Source organism: Canis lupus, chromosome 18 (genome assembly GCF_003254725.2).
Source record: "Canis lupus dingo isolate Sandy chromosome 18, ASM325472v2, whole genome shotgun sequence".
Classification (NCBI taxonomy): domain Eukaryota; kingdom Metazoa; phylum Chordata; class Mammalia; order Carnivora; family Canidae; genus Canis; species Canis lupus.
This window is the reverse complement of record NC_064260.1, coordinates 49,605,039-49,620,686: the sequence shown is the minus strand read 5'-3', so window position 1 is coordinate 49,620,686 and position 15,648 is coordinate 49,605,039. Positions and strand designations below refer to the sequence as shown.

At 40.3% G+C, this 15,648-nt stretch overlaps 1 protein-coding gene across 9 annotated transcripts in view; it reads right to left on the bottom strand.

Annotated features, from left to right (window-relative positions):
• KMT5B (lysine methyltransferase 5B) overlaps positions 1-15,648 on the bottom strand; it is a 55,785-nt gene that overhangs the window by 9,438 nt on the left and 30,699 nt on the right. For 5 of the 9 annotated variants that reach the window (XM_035701571.2, XM_025446541.3, XM_025446540.3 and 2 more), the window contains 7 exons: positions 14,773-14,841; positions 10,331-10,496; positions 9,832-9,941; positions 8,185-8,351; positions 7,873-7,892; positions 7,655-7,791; positions 1,620-1,816 (listed from right to left, as the gene is read on the bottom strand). In XM_035701571.2, the coding sequence (XP_035557464.1) occupies positions 1,620-1,816; positions 7,655-7,791; positions 7,873-7,892; positions 8,185-8,351; positions 9,832-9,941; positions 10,331-10,496; positions 14,773-14,841 (866 nt within the window). Of the gene's footprint in view, positions 1-324; positions 1,817-7,654; positions 7,792-7,872; positions 7,893-8,184; positions 8,352-9,831; positions 9,942-10,330; positions 10,497-14,089; positions 14,367-14,772; positions 14,842-15,648 lie in introns of those variants that run through there. The other 4 variants (XM_025446545.1, XM_049096832.1, XM_049096833.1 and 1 more) reach the window with 4 other exon arrangements.

The following is a 15,648-nucleotide window of genomic DNA, read 5'->3' as shown; positions in this document are numbered from 1 at the left end:
TGTGTCTCATTCATCTCTGTATCTCTTCAACAACTAGAAGGCTTTTAAGTATTTGGTTTACTAATAAACATTTCCTAGATGGTCCCACAGCAGTCAGTATGCTTCCAGAAACTACCTATATTATGCTCTTTTAGACTCCGTGGTGTACTGAGTTCAGTATGTATACAGTAGGAATAGAGTTAACGCCCCCCGTGTCACAGAGCCATCCGGTGTGGGCAGCGTGGTGGCCGTGTCCGCGCTCTGTAGTGTTTCATGCACATATTTCTAAACCAGGCTTCACAAGTCTCCAGTTTCACCAAGGAACCAGACTCCGAAAACAAAACGTTGATTATGTTCCATTTATTATTAGAACCAACAGTCAACAGTGAATGACGGGCTAACTGCTCTCTCTGTTCACCTGGGACATTAAAGACTGGAATAGGAACACAGTACTGCTCTTCCACTATGGGGGTTACACCTGGACTCTGACCCTCCAGCAGCAGGCGGATGCAGGAATTCACGGCAGTGACAGTGGCCATCACAGGACAAGCCTTCCCTTCTCTCCAGGGTTTTCTGCAGGGGAAGGGTGCATCCACGCTGGGCTGCAAACATCTGAAGATGGGGAGAGGAGCCTCAAACAACCCGACTCCAGAAGGCACAGAGGTGCTACCAAGTACCTACAGACACTTGGCATGCCAGAACAGGAACCCCTAGGGATCACTGAGTCAAAACCTTGAGGCTTTATTCCTGTCAGAAACAAGTCAGACTAAAAAGCCTACAGCTTTAGTGGCAATGAGAGGAAACTGGTGTTACCCAGAGGAAACGGCAGCCATGAGCATGGTCCCAGGACTTCAAAGTTCCACAAACATGACGCGTTTCCTTTTGCCCGGCTAGGCTTGCTTCGCTTTCTTGCCTCTTTATTCTCCATTCTCTCTGTTTCCAGTTTCCATACGGTCTTGCCCCCACGCACAACTGGCATCTTAATGCTGGCTTCTTCTTTGCACCTCTCTTGCTCCTTTCAGTGGTGGCTAACGCACCACGTCACAGTACAGCGACATTTGAAACGCTCCTCTATCACAATTCTGAGTCTGGTAACTGGTGGTTTGGTGAATGGGCTCAGTTCAGTTTGCAAAGGGCAAGCAAGCAGTAAAAAGGCAGAAGCCTTGAGGCCAGAGCTATGAACTGCCCAAGTTCGCATCATGCGTGCTAACGGACCAGCTTGGCGCACGGACACGTACGTGCCTCTACGCCTCTACCCAGTCCTTCGTCTTCCTGTAGGACCTACCGCCATCATGACAGTCAAACTAACACCTTGAAAATGTTTCTCTCAAACATAGGACGACCCTGGAACACATGATGAAGAATGTAATATCCAGTTACCAGGAATTCAAGAAAAGCAGACAGTTCAGTCTAGAGTACAGGACTGAATCTGGAGGCAGGATACAGACTGCTTTTGTGCTCAGATCGTTTCTAGAACCTTGCAGTGCTGCTGAAGCACACGAGTCCCAGAGCTTCTCTCAATTTTTAAAAGATCAAAACTACTGAAGTGAAGCACACTTTAGAAAGATCATTGTGTAAAAATACTTTAAAAATAATAATTAAAAAAAGAAGATAGATGCTTATCAATCTCCCTTACTTACTTGCATTGTTTTTTTCCTGAGTGGTATCTGCATCAGTGTTAGAGCTGACAGATTGACTGTCTGAGTTTTTGCTGCTGTCACCTAACTTTTTAAGCCTATTTAAGCGTTTATCTGTCTCTCTGAGTCCGTATTTGCTATTGATAACAGGAGCAGGTGCAGGCAGTCCCACTCTGGATTTAAAAGCACCGGTTCCCCGTCTGAAAGAGAAAACAGCACAGGTTAAACAGACAGTGTATTTACTATAAGGTCAGCTGCTGAGGGCTCATGGCCACATCAAGTTCACAGATGAAGCACACTCACGAGGCCTCCATCATCACTGGAAATCTGCTAGGTCTAACACTCACAAAGTGGCACCTAGGTGGCTCAGTGGTTGAGTGTTTGCCTTCCACTCAGGTCGTGATCCTGGGGTCCCGGGATGGAGTCTCACATCAGGCTCCCTGCAGGGAGCCTGCTTCTCCCTCTGCCTAGGTCTATTTCTGTGTCTCTCATGAATAAATAAAAGTCCTTTTTAAAAAAATGTTTAACACTCTCAAAATAATTAAGTGTATCTAAAATTAACACAAAAAACTCCTTTAAACCTTAAATAACAACCTATGATTATTATCAATTAATTATCAATCGCCCACGAGAAACTCCTAGACCCTGTAGAAGTCCACGTGTAGGTAGAATTAATTCCTCAGTTTCAAAGCTGCTTAATTGATAGTTAGATTTACATTATATCTTAAATAACCCACCCATTAATTATATTCCAGCTTTGCTCTATGCAATTTAACTCTGTAATACTAAATATTAAGAATTAAGGAATTAAAAAACCCAGAGAACTTCCATAAATTAAGTCATTATATAGATCTTGATGTTAGATACAAATCTTAATTGAAAAAAAATTTTTTTAAAATATTTATTTATTCATGAGAGACACACACACAGAGAGAGGCAGAGACACAGGCAGAGGGAGAAGCAGGCTCCATGCAGGAAGCCTGTCGTGGGACTCAATCCCGGGTCTCCAGGATCAAGCCCTGGGCTGAAGGCAGCGCTAAACCGCTGAGCCACCTGGGCTGCCCTTAACTGAAATTCTGTATAAGATGGCTGTATCAGTGAAAATTTAACTTCCAAAACAATAAAAACTGTTTAATTTCTTTCAAGTTATTGAGATAAACGTGAATGACCATAATTAACACAATGTTACTAAATAAAACACATTAAAAGACTTGCTTTTACTACGGAACAAGAATGATTTGTAGCCTACTCTAATAATTTTATTTTTATGTAAGTTCTTCTGAAATGAGGGTGCTCACGAAGAGGCTCTCATCAACTTTAATGAATCTAGCTTTGCAGACATTAATTTTATTTGGTGATTACTTCTACTCAACTCAATTTAAGAGAAGAAGTTAATGAGATTTAAAAAAGGCACTACATATTACAATTAAAAAGTGAGAAATCTTTTTGGCCAAAATGTCTTCACGGATTTGCTTTTTTGTCCTCAGCTTGTAAATGAAAAGCCATATACAACAACTTTTGAACACACAGTAAACTGTGGGTGTCCTCCAGCCTAGGAGCAGTACTGGCTTCCATAAGATCCTGTATGATTCCTTCCTTTCAGGATGTGGATGAGGACAAAATAACTTCTCCAAGTAATTGGAGTGCTCAACTTTTAGCTAAGGGACAAAACAAAACTTTCAATTTCCCTTCCTACCATCTTACATCTTAAAGCTAGGGGCCACACACCCAAACCTATCGCCAAAACTCTCTCTGGTAAGTAGGGTGAGCATTCTTGCTCTCTTCACCTTTCCAGAACAGATTGGGAACTCTATTAATGTTTCTATTAAAATCACAACAATCTTATTGTGTGGCTGCCTCAGTTCTGATCTTGGAATGTGAGTTAGAAATCATGGTAAAACGCCCAGGTAATCATTACCCAGGCAGGCAAGCAGTTCCACTTCACATTAAAACATGTGCAGAAAGAAAATACAGTTAATGTCAAAGGTGATTTCATTTCATGGAGATTAAGAGAGTAATACATCATTTTCAGATATTCCATGCCTCTTCCCTATAACCTTTAACATTTCTGGTTCATATCTAGAAAAATGGGCCATATTAAAAGTATGCTTAAATACAAATGATCATGATGGAATTATTTTTTTCTGGAAATTAGAGGGTTTTTTTTTTTAAAGTACTCTACCATTCATCTGCTTCTCTACTTCCCTGATTTTTTCTAACTTATGCAAGTAAGACTTGCTCCTGCTTGCTGCAACAAGCAAAACAATCCTAGTATCTAAATCCATACAGCAAAAGTTGACAGTCAGCCACCCTGCACCCCCAGAGCCCTGAGGTACCAGTGTTAACTGCCTGCCAGTGTGTCATCCTTCATTTGTTTACCATAGTCTGTACACCAGTCTATGTGGTTGGTTTTTAAGCAAACAAAACCAAAAACGAAACAAAAATGTACAGTAATACTCAGCAATCAGCTTTATCATTACATTTTGTACAAATACATCTAAACTGAACATGTTTTGAAAATTGTATTTTTACACTGAATACACATTCCATGATATAGTCTATCATTCCTCATTGATGGTTACTGAAACTTGCAGGGTTTTTTGTTGTTGTTGTTGTTGTTGTTGTTATATTGCTATAGAAACCAAATCTTTACTACCACTCACATTTCCACAGGACAGATTCTTCCATATGGGACTGACTGCCAGGTAAAAGGGTGCACTTATTTTGAACTATTGCAGATAATTCGTGGCCCTACTAACAGTGTATGAGTGCCCGTTTCTCCACATCTTCACCAGCACTACAGAGTATTCCTCTTAAATTTTACCAATTTGATAGTGACAATGAATACCCAATTAGTGTTTTAACTGCCTTGTTTATGGCCATGATTTTCTGTGAGGCATCCTCCTTACCTTTCTCTTCTGGAGTCTGTCTTTTCCTTATGAGTTTCTAGGAGCTTCTTTGTTATTTGGATTATTTACTCTTTGCCACATGTGTACTGTTTTCCCTCTGGTTCATCAGTTGTCTTTGACTTTACTTTTGACCAGACATTTTCGTAGTCACTGTTTCTTATTTCTCTTTCAAAACATGTCCACTACCCCAAGCTTAGGCAGATAGTCTAATTTTTTTTTTCTAACAATTTTGCATTGTATTTTAAAACTGAAATCTTTAACCCATCTTGAACTTAACTTGGTTTTCTTCCAGATGCACAACAAATGATACTAACATCATTCATTAGGAAAAATCATCATTTCTCCTAATGTGATATCAGAATCACACACACATTCGCCTCTGTGTCCTTTTATCTGTTTGTGTATTTCTGGGCCAACAGCATCAAATGTTGATGACAATAGTCTCTTAGTTATTTTTGAGGTCTGATAACGCAAATCTCCTCTAACTATACTTTAGAAATGTTTTCTTGGTTATCATCAGACATATTTCAATATAAAAATAAGCTAGCCCTTCATATTTTTTGGTCCTTCATTAGACTTGAATTCCTCACATTTTCTGCAGTAAAATCCATAGCATTTACTTATGAACGCATTACATTCACAATAGTGATCATCAGGATAGTTAGAGCCAGAAACATGCATCAAATGCATCCTGGACACTTCACCCATGATCTCAGTGCCTCTGTGAACTTTCTGCTCACCCATTTCTTCACGGGGCCACCTCTTCTCAACCTACAGTTCCTGGCAGAGCACATGTGTGCATGTCCCTCTCACTGCACTGCTCTCATAGCTGGCATCATGCTAAGTCTTGTTGACCCAGCATGTACTAGACCTAACATAAATTAACTACTCAGTTACTATCTGATGAATAACTGAAGGAGTCCCTTTAACTAGTTTTACCCTCTCAGGTGTTCCTGAGAATGTCACAAATATTTGCAGTCAACCTTTAAAATCAAACTGCTCCAAATGTCTGAAAATAGCCATGGCTACTGTTTGGAGTAACATTCATCTGACCAATGAGAAACTGAAGCTTACAGAGTACTACTTTGCCTGAGGAACAGGATGATAAGTGCAATTCTAGACTATGGTAAAAGAGCTGCTTTGGGTTTGGTTCAGAATCCTGAGTATGGAGTTACATTTTTCAGGATAGCCACCAAAAGCTTATTTAGAATACTGTTTGCTCTGTTCACTCATTCCTTCATTCAATGACCAAATATTTATCAAGAGCCTACTATGTGGGACGCCTGGGTGGCTCGGTGGTTGAGTGTCTGCCTTCAGCTCAGGGTGTGAGCCTGGGATCTGGGATCGAGTTCCGCATTGGGCTCCCTGTAAGGAGCCTGCTTCTCTCTACCTATGTCTATGTCTGTCTCTCTCATGAATAAAATAAATCTTTAAAAAAAGAACATATTATGTGCCAGGTACTGTTCTGGATGCTGGGGATATGGTAGTAAGTGAAAAGGACAAAAATCTCTGCCTCCATGGGGCTTACATTTTAATGGGCAAATAACCAGAAACCACAAAATAACTTTATGTTAACATCTGTGCTGTTCTACATGCTTCACATAAAATAACAAATTTAATCCTCATGGTGACCCTGTGAGATTGCTTCTAACGTTATCTCCACTTTACAGATGAGGTGATTAAGGCATAAGAAGCAGCTAAGTTGTCCAGGATCATGTAGCTACTGAAGTGCAGTCAGTCACAGGATTTCAACTCAGGCTATTTTAGATCTCAGGCACCTAAGTGCTACACTATGTTCTCCCTAGAAAATGATTTTGAAGTGTTATTCAAGTATAATTAAACTACTTAATGGATTAAAAGTCTTTTTGTGGGCTGGTCTAAGATTCAATCAACACTCAAATCATTTTTTATGTAGTAAATGATAGTTTTTATACCACTCTCTCAGCAGCAGCAGGAATAGGTTTTCTGCCGTTTTTTATGGCAAAGACCCTGGTGATGGGAGAGAAGTGACTGGGGTAGTATCGTGACTCCATGCTTCTACTGTCTCATGACATAGGGGGATTCTCCAAACTACCTAGAAAGAAGGAAACTGGGGTGTTGGGGATTCACTACCTCTCCCTAGGCTGGCTGGCTGCAAGCTGGGTGTTTTCAGAGGGAGAAGTAGTACTACTGGACAATCCTGCTCATATTTGTAAAAGCAGTATGAAGTGGGCAGAATTAGGGCTTTGTCATTCCGCTGCAATGGATTCAGACACTTTAATTTCTGTACTCGCAACATGGGCACATGACTAGTACTCTTCTCTCAGGACTGCCGTGAGGACTGAATTCATTAGGTCAATAAAGAGCCCAGCACAGTACAAGAAAAACAAATTCAACAAATCCAGGTTTACTCCGCTATGTGACCTATACGAATGTGCACTGCCTTGTAAGAAGCCCTCCTGCAGCACTAGCCAAGACAAGTTTGTGAAGCCATCTCTGGGAGCTCTGCTATGCAGAAATCAGTGCAATGAGTGAGTGTGAAGCAGCAGTCTTGCTAAGTCAGATCTGGGGATTTCTATGAGGACTCCAGAATCTTTATGGGTCACAAGAGGTTCCTTATTAAGGAAAAAACAGAACCCAGGAATGTGAAAAGTATGTATATCAAAACATAAAAATTCCTGTGGTGAGCACAGCAGAGATGCCAAATCATTATGTTGTACATCTAAAACTAACATACTGATGTGTGTCAACTCAAGTAACTTGAATTAAAAAAATTAAAACAAACATAAAAATTCGAGAAGCCACAGCTTGGTAATACACAAGACAACTTCAGGGTTTTCATGTGATTATCAGCAGTGAATATCACTTGCTATTTTGGGGCAACCCCACTCTCGCACTCTGTGTGTGTGTGTGTGTGTTATTTCTCATTCTCTCCTTAGGCACGTTGGTATTCTGACCTACTCAGAAGAATAATAAGCTGGTAAGAAGACTTTAAAGGACCAGGTGCCAAAGTCCCTCAAGAACTCTGCATCTCTGACTGTTGACATACACTGTGCGGGTGCATGACACCAGAACACAGAATACCACTCCTGCATGTGAGGAGGAAGTGATGTTAGTGCACGCCCACAACTACCTTACTCGATACTTTACCTTTCACAAGTGTAACACTCGCAGAACTCATTATTTTCTCCAAAAAACCCGTCTCCATAATAACAAGATATCTCTTCTCCAGGTTCAATGTCTCTCAGGGCCTTCACACACGCCGTGTCTCGACCAGTTGACACAAACTGAAATACAATCGACCCATTAAGAAACTCATACCTGAGGCAGAAACAAAATATTTGAAATAAAAAAATGTCTCTGCTTACCTTACAGTTAGGTCTGCAATCTGAAAAATGTCCAAAAGATAAAGTCAATTAACTGTAGATAAGATCTGAAACACGAACAATTACAGAAATCTGAAATAAGCTTTCCACATAATTTTACAATCTTTGATAGAAGTTTAGGTCTCGAGTTAAACTACAGGACTATTTGTTCAATAAATTGGTGGGAAAAATAAAGAAGTCACGCTGCCAACCTCCTCTGAAGGGAGACACAATTTTACACGGTCTGACAAGGCCATGCTAAGTCTTAGCCGTCCTGCCCGCCACTCGCGCGCCCGCCCGAGAAGCACAGCTTACCATGGTTTATAAAGGCGGCGGGGCCAAGCCAGAGCTGAGCACAGTTTTTCCTTGTGGAATACATGACACTGAAGTCGTTTTCTCCATGTCTAAGTAGCATGTTCTCCTCAATTTCTGAAAGTTCGGCAATACAACCCACCAGTAATTCTATTTTGTCATTTCGTTTCCTATTTAAAATATGTCATGTTAAAAATTACTAGTAATTATAAATAACAAGGCTTCTTTTAATAAAATAAGCCTGTCCAATCAACACCAGGAATTGAGAAGGCCTAGTTGTGTGTACTACTTTAGCCGAGCCCCCAGGAACTCCATCTGGGCACGGCCTTGCCCTCCCCAGAAGCCTTCAGCCTTGTGCCAAGGTTACTTGGGAGGCTGTCTCATCACTACGAGAAATCAGAAGGTGCTGTGCTACCTATGTCTCTGAATGCCCTGCAGCAGGCAGGTGCTAGGGTGTTTTGCAGGCAGGAAGGACTCAAATGCCCACTCCACTGAATTCAACTTGGTGACAATGGACGAAGGTCTCAAGACAGAGACAAGCAGTAGTAAAAGGTCACGGGGACCCAGGATTGGGATGCTACCCTCTAGAGCAGCACCATTCAAGAGAAATGGAATGGAAGCCAAACACGGAATCCTCAGCATTCTAGCAGCCACATTAAAAAAAGTAAAGAAAAAAAATAGATGACATTACTTTTAGTTATTTTTTGTAACCCAACACACCCTCAATATTGTTCTAGCAGACAATCAGTAGAAGAATCAATGGGGAATACAGTTTAATACAAAATCTGCCAGTATCACACTGACAGCATTTCTCAGGTCAGACTGGCCACATTTCAAAGGCCCACGAGCCACAGGTGGCTGGTGTCTACTGTACTTGACAGCGCAGTTCTGGAATACAAGACCTCAAAGCTCTACATCCACGGACAGAGAGCCAGGGGAGCAGAGTAGCAGGTTGGATACATTCCGATGCACACTCACACGCACGCACTTATCCAAGAGACCTGAGTGTGCTGCTCTTTGATCATTCCACTTTCAGTCACCTGATCCTAACATTTTTGCTATAAAAAATACTGAAGGTAGCTTATGAGAGGGGCAACATGTTCCTTCTTCTGGGAGATAAGATAGGAACAGGCATTAGAGGAAAAATATAATAAAATATTCCCTTGCAAATGGCTTTCATCCCTTCTAGCTGGACTCAATTCCACTACTCTTACTTAACCGGGCATATATATGTCTGTGTATGTATTTAGGCAGGCAATGCAGTAGGAAATTTCCACCTCTGAAATTCCTAGGATCATTATGACTTCTCATCTGACCTTCCTTTAGGCCAGCAGGAGCCGGACTCTGGAAGCCAGGTTCTCCAGCCCTGGTGCCCATTGGCTTTCAGCCTCATTGCAGAGAAGCACTCAGACTCAGTAAAAGAAAAACAAGAAGCACAATGGCTTAGGGACGAGATCTGGTTCAACCCAGATTTCTAATTTCACTGTCCTGGACCCAGGTCACAGGGTTGAGGTGCTGGCACTGCACTGGCCCCATTAAGGTATGTTCTGGCTTTACTCCTTCCCACAACTTTCTTAACACTTCAACAGTTATTTAAGAGAGAAATTTAATTAAAATTATGTTATGGGTTTATACTAGTATAATAGTTACCACTCTTTTGTTGCAACTATTTTGGCTCCATTTTGTTCAGATGAGTATCTATTACAAGGCAGTATTTCAAATCCACTGTCAGTTGCAAACATTCGCAAGTAAATAAATACCTAAACGGGGGGAAAAAAAGATATTAACTTTGTATTAAATTGTTTATCCTGTTAGACTTGCTCAGAATTATAAAAGCAAATCATTATCAACAATGTAAAACATTTAAGATCATTAAGTAATAAACTCTCTTATTTTTAAATTTCACATATTTGAATACCTACTGGCTTGGCTATGTTCCTCTAAAAGTTCACAGTAAATTTCACCTCTAGATGACAAAGTTTTCTCTTTGGAGAGTCATACAAATGATCCTATGTATTATTAGATCTTCACACTCATCAGCATTATGCAAAATTGACTTAAAGTTTCAGTGTTCACTAAAATTTAAGCTTTAGTTTCCTCTACTCTTATCCAAACTGAAAACAGTATTAATCTTATCAATAAAACCTACATGTTCCTTGAATAATTTCTCCTGCATTTTGTTCTTGTTGAGAAAATAATGCCGTGCCCATTCGCCTGAAGTCAAACATTTGAATGCTTTCTCCAAGTGTTCATCTTTCTTAAAACGTTCAATGACTTCCTTTAGTTCTTCTTGCCTTCCTTTAATAGGCCGAAATCTGAACAAAATCAAAACATTCACTTTAGTTATCTTCCATCATCCCTGGGCCACGTTAAGAGATCCTGAGATAAGAGATAACCTAAAAACAGCCAGACTTAATAAAAGATAATAATCAATAATCCTGATAATTACTGTTCAAGTAATAGTTATCACCAGGAAATAGAACTTCTCTTTCTTCAAACTGTATTTGGTATTTTTATTTTACTGTTACCTCATTTAACTGAGAAATGACCAGATGACTCAAACGAAAGCTGTTTGATTCAGGCTCACGCTAGTCATCTACTTTGGATGGTATAAAATGAAAGATCTAGAATAGAATACGTCTAATTAAGAGTTAGAATGACAAGAATTTTTAAAAACATGCAGAATCAAGCCAGAAGAGTGCAAGGCAATGAGCTTCAGAGGGATGAAGCAAACAAAAATCATGCCATAAACAGAACATTCTCCATGTGCACAGTTAGAAAAGCCCCAAATCAAGTAATATCCCAAGAGGTCCTGAAATACACCTTGAGTTTTCTAACACTCATGTCAAATTAATCTTCGGTAAGTGCAATCAGAGAGCAAAGAGTTTTGCAAAAAGCACAACTCTAGCGGTAATGTTGCTAAATTGGTGATGCCAAAGGAAAAACTGTTGGGGTAGAATTTTGAAAGGCTTCTATAATAACACTAGCCATGATGCCTTCAAAATACTGTACTGTTAGGCATGATGCAATCATGGTCCAAGAAAGACTTCAGTTGGTAAAGCCCCTTATTCTAAAGCTGTGTTCTCTAAAACATGTACTATGATTAAAGGTATTTGGACCTTAATTTCAAAATTTCTTCTCATGTCAAATTCCTTTGGTCTATCTTCTCAAAGTTTTGTTTTGTTTTTTTTTAACGTCCAACAACAAAAAGGAGCTAGACTGCTGTTCAAATAAACTGTTAAGAAGAAACTATTAGTGGTCCAGGAGAAAATATATTTGAACAACGCATCTTACTCCAACAATTAAAATTGCATATCTTGTAGCCCCTGAACATGCTAACATGGAAGTAAGACCTGGCATGAATTCCAGCACAGGAAGCATTTAAGCAGAATTTTTTTTCCAGGTAAGCTATAACAAAGGCCTTCATAAATTTCAGTGAGATTTGAAGGCACAGTATCTCACCAAGAATTCTTTATTAGGTGCTGGTACACAGGTGGCATGGGGAAAAACATGACCACTGCTCTTGAATGGAAAACTCCATAGGGACTGAGAGAAACATACATGCATCCAAGGGTTAAAAGCAAGGAATCGCTTTCCTAATGCAAGTTAGCAGGGTACAAACTACACGCTACAGCACTTTCAAGTATGGAAACCAGAACTAAGGAGTAAGGTCTGTTTGGGAAGGGGTTTTGGAGTTGACAGTGATGTGAGCAATGAGGAAAGTGGTGATTTCAGCTTTCTAAAGAAAAAGCAGAATATTACCATTGTCAGGAAAGAATCAAAAGGCGGCAGGCAAAGTGAGAGGAAGTCTAGGCAGAGGATCTTAATGAGGGTGAATTCAAAGAGTTGAACTGGGACTGAGGGAGTCAGCTTGGCCAGCAATATTGAGGGAAAGTACTAGAACAAGGAAGAGAGAAGACATGAGACCCTGAATGGGTATATACTATTTACTGGACAGGACCTCTAAGGACTTCCACTCTAGAAATGCAAGCTGACACCTCTGGGAACTAACCAGCCAGAGATTCAAGTTTCAGTGTTTCTCATGACTAGTAAGCAGAACTATGAGAAAGACTTCAAGCACATCCTGGAGAGATCATATGAATAAATGGATAATACCCTAGATTATCTTCCATTTCAATCAATTAGCATACCAGCCCTCACACCAGCCCTCACAGGTGGGAGAGTGCAAATCCTTTAAACTCAGAAGTCTTCAACTAGGCTGTCAGAATACGGTGTCAGAGAACTACCACTAAAATGATCTAAAAATCAGCTGCAGAATTATGGAAACATCCATACCATCACAGATAGAATATTAAACTACTTACTTGTAACCACCACAAGCGATTTTGTCAAGATTGGGTTTCTTAGAAAACCTAAACCCTCCTTGCCGTAACCCTACACTATGAAGTTCTCTGCACACCAAGGACAGACCAGACAACCCAGTAGCTGTCGGCAATATAGAATATGAAATGGCAGGAAATTCATGTTTTGTGGAGTAAAGAGAAAAGCACTAGTTCACTTACAGTGAATACAATGAATAAATCTACGATGTTAAGTGGCAGGGCTACGAAGCACAGAAAGAGCCAAGCCATCGTTCCATGTTTAATGTAGAACTAACCAATGGTGACAGTTTTAAAACACCGCATGGCTTGATGCATGAGAAAGCAAGCCAAAGTCCAGGCTAAATTCACCTAAAGCTCTTGAGAATGTGTCAGAAAAATAAGTTACAGACCTGGAATGGATGCTGGCTCTTCCTGACAGGCTTTCTGGGTGCTCTCCACTTCCTGAAACATGTTCCTCCCTATCTAAAAATGCCTGCCAGCTTACTTTAGTTTTGCTTACTCTTTGTTCATGATGCCAAACAATTTATATGCTAAAACCAAAAGAATCAACTGTCAATTTAGTACTATTCCGCTGCTTCTCCTGGGCTTTGTTTCTGCTTTCCTGAGTTCTATTGCTTCAAACATAAAACCTCTGAACTGTCCCTTACTATTTCTCACTGGCAGGAACTTCCATTTCACCTAAGATGTAATTTACTGTCAAAACTTACTGTCTCAGTTGGCTGTTATAGGCGTGAAATGATAGTGAGGCAAAGGAGGAAGAAATGGTTCTGGGTGCAGACAGGAAGGAAACAAGACAGTTTTCAATAATCTTATAGAAGTATATCAAAATCACCTGGCTGACAGTTCAAGTCAAATCCCATTATAACAAATACTACGGAGAGATAAAATTACTTAGTGACATAAGATTATTACAACTAATAGGGCCAGAGCAAAAGGCACTGAAAACCCTAGAAAAAGTGAAGTGGTTTTCTATTAACTGAGGAGAAAAATACCCTTTGTCCTCTCCTTAAGCACAATCATTCTAAACCTACAACGCTATCCTCATGCCACAGTTCTTAAAGCTAGAAGAATATTTAGGTTATTGTGAAACAACCCTCTTGTTCCATAAATGCAGAAAACAAAGCCTAATGAAGGTTGTTAATGGAGTGACTATTATTACCCAGGCCTTGGGCCCAGTCCTACTCTCTCCTGTGGACTCTGAGGGCCCTCTGGTGTTGTTTCATGATCAGAATAGGATTTGACTTGTGTTCGCCATTGAGCATAGCACAGAGCCCAGCCACAGACAGCAAGAAGGGTAGACACAAATATATACTTTTGAATTTAGTATTTGGGGGGTGCCAAATGGTGTGGCAGGGGAGGCAAGAGACAGATATTTGGCATTTCCAAATCAGTACGTCCCTCTTCCCTCTCTTAATACGTATAATCTTTAGAACTTTAAATAAACCAAACATTTCTCTCTCCACACCTCTGATCAATGTCTGATAAAAGAAATACAAAAATATGTCACTTAAGTCATTTATTATTAAAAAGGGCAGAAAAAAACATGAATTCACACTCCCACACACCTGTTCCCCACTCTTTCCAGAGACTGACTTCCCAGGTTTTCTTGCTATTTGGATTTTCTGTTTCCAAACCCAAGTGACCACTGTGGCAATGAAGGGAAGTTGCAGATTTGTATTAGCTGTACTACTGTGCCCTTCCATTAGCATGTACACCCAAGAGCTGACTGGAGGGAGGGGGAGAAGGGTGGGGGACAGAGAAAAGGGAGCAAGGGAAGGAGAGAGGAAGAGAGAGAAAATGCTCAAATATTTAAGATATAAAATAAGAAGACTGTGAAGCAACATTGTGAACACATTTCCCCCTTTGAAGAAAGTTCAACTGCACACGGACAGTTTGTAGATGCTGAGGAATCATGCTAGAATCACAGCTCTTCATTCCTTCTTGACCTGAAAGGAAACAACCACCAGAGACATACCTGGCTGAGTCCTGCAATCAGTGCTCAGCTAATCCCAGGGAGTGACTCCTGATCTTTTGATGAATGCTTTCTTTTAAAATTACCCTGTTATGGAGTACAAGTGGTTTTTTAAATACAGCTATTACTGAGACCAAACTATTTTAAAAGGTTTGCAAAATGTTCTAAAAATCGTGTTTATGCTGACACCTCCAATTACTTAACATAAAAGAACATCATAAAGGCTGAAACAGGTTAGTTGGTATCTTATTATTGTTTGTAATGCACTCTACCTACCTCACAGGGTTGTTGTGAGGAAAACTGTCAGATTTTGAAAAATGCCTTGAGCTCCTCGAAGGAAAGGCGCTATATAAATGCAAAAACAAACAACAACAATAAAAACTATTTGTGTAAGTTGTATTTATAAGTTCTAAACAGACTTATAATATTAGTTGTCCCACAAGTCCTTAAAATGCTGTGACACTCAGAGCTTTGTGAGGCCTTGGCAGACTCAGCATACTAACAAAGGCCAATATGCCACAATTCTTTCCTTCCCACACGACATCCTTCCTCTCTTGATCACATTAAGTTAGAAGGCCTAAAAATGTCTTTATGTTTTCTAATCAAGCACTTGATTTTAAAGTGACATTTCAAGTGATTTATAATTTCACATCCCATACTGGATACAAAGAAATCACATACATAAACAAGCAAAATTAAAATTAAGATGGTTTCAGCAGTGGAAAGAGGAGATAGGCTGAAGTGTAGTTTGCATTAGAAAAATAGAGAAAAATTCTAAAAGTCCCAAAAATCCTGTGAGGACTCTTCCCATTTTTTGTTATCTCCTGCTCAGCGTCCCCCCCACTCACCCAGGAGAAGGAAACCTCCGGGTCAGGTCGCCTACCTACAACAAGGGGCATTACAGAAGGTGTCCAGCCTGCTTTACGCTATCACCTCTCCACGTGCTTGTTAAATTATTAGACATTTAAAAAATAAAAATTCAGAGGCATGACTAGCAGCAACTCTGTTCTCTGGTTAAAAGGAAGAATTTAGCGATGCCTGGGTGGCTCAGCAGTTGAGCGCCTGCCCCTGGCTCAGGGCATGATTCGCAGTCTTGGAATCGAGTCCCACATTGGCCTCCCTGCCTGGAGCCTGCTTCTCCCTCTGCCTGCA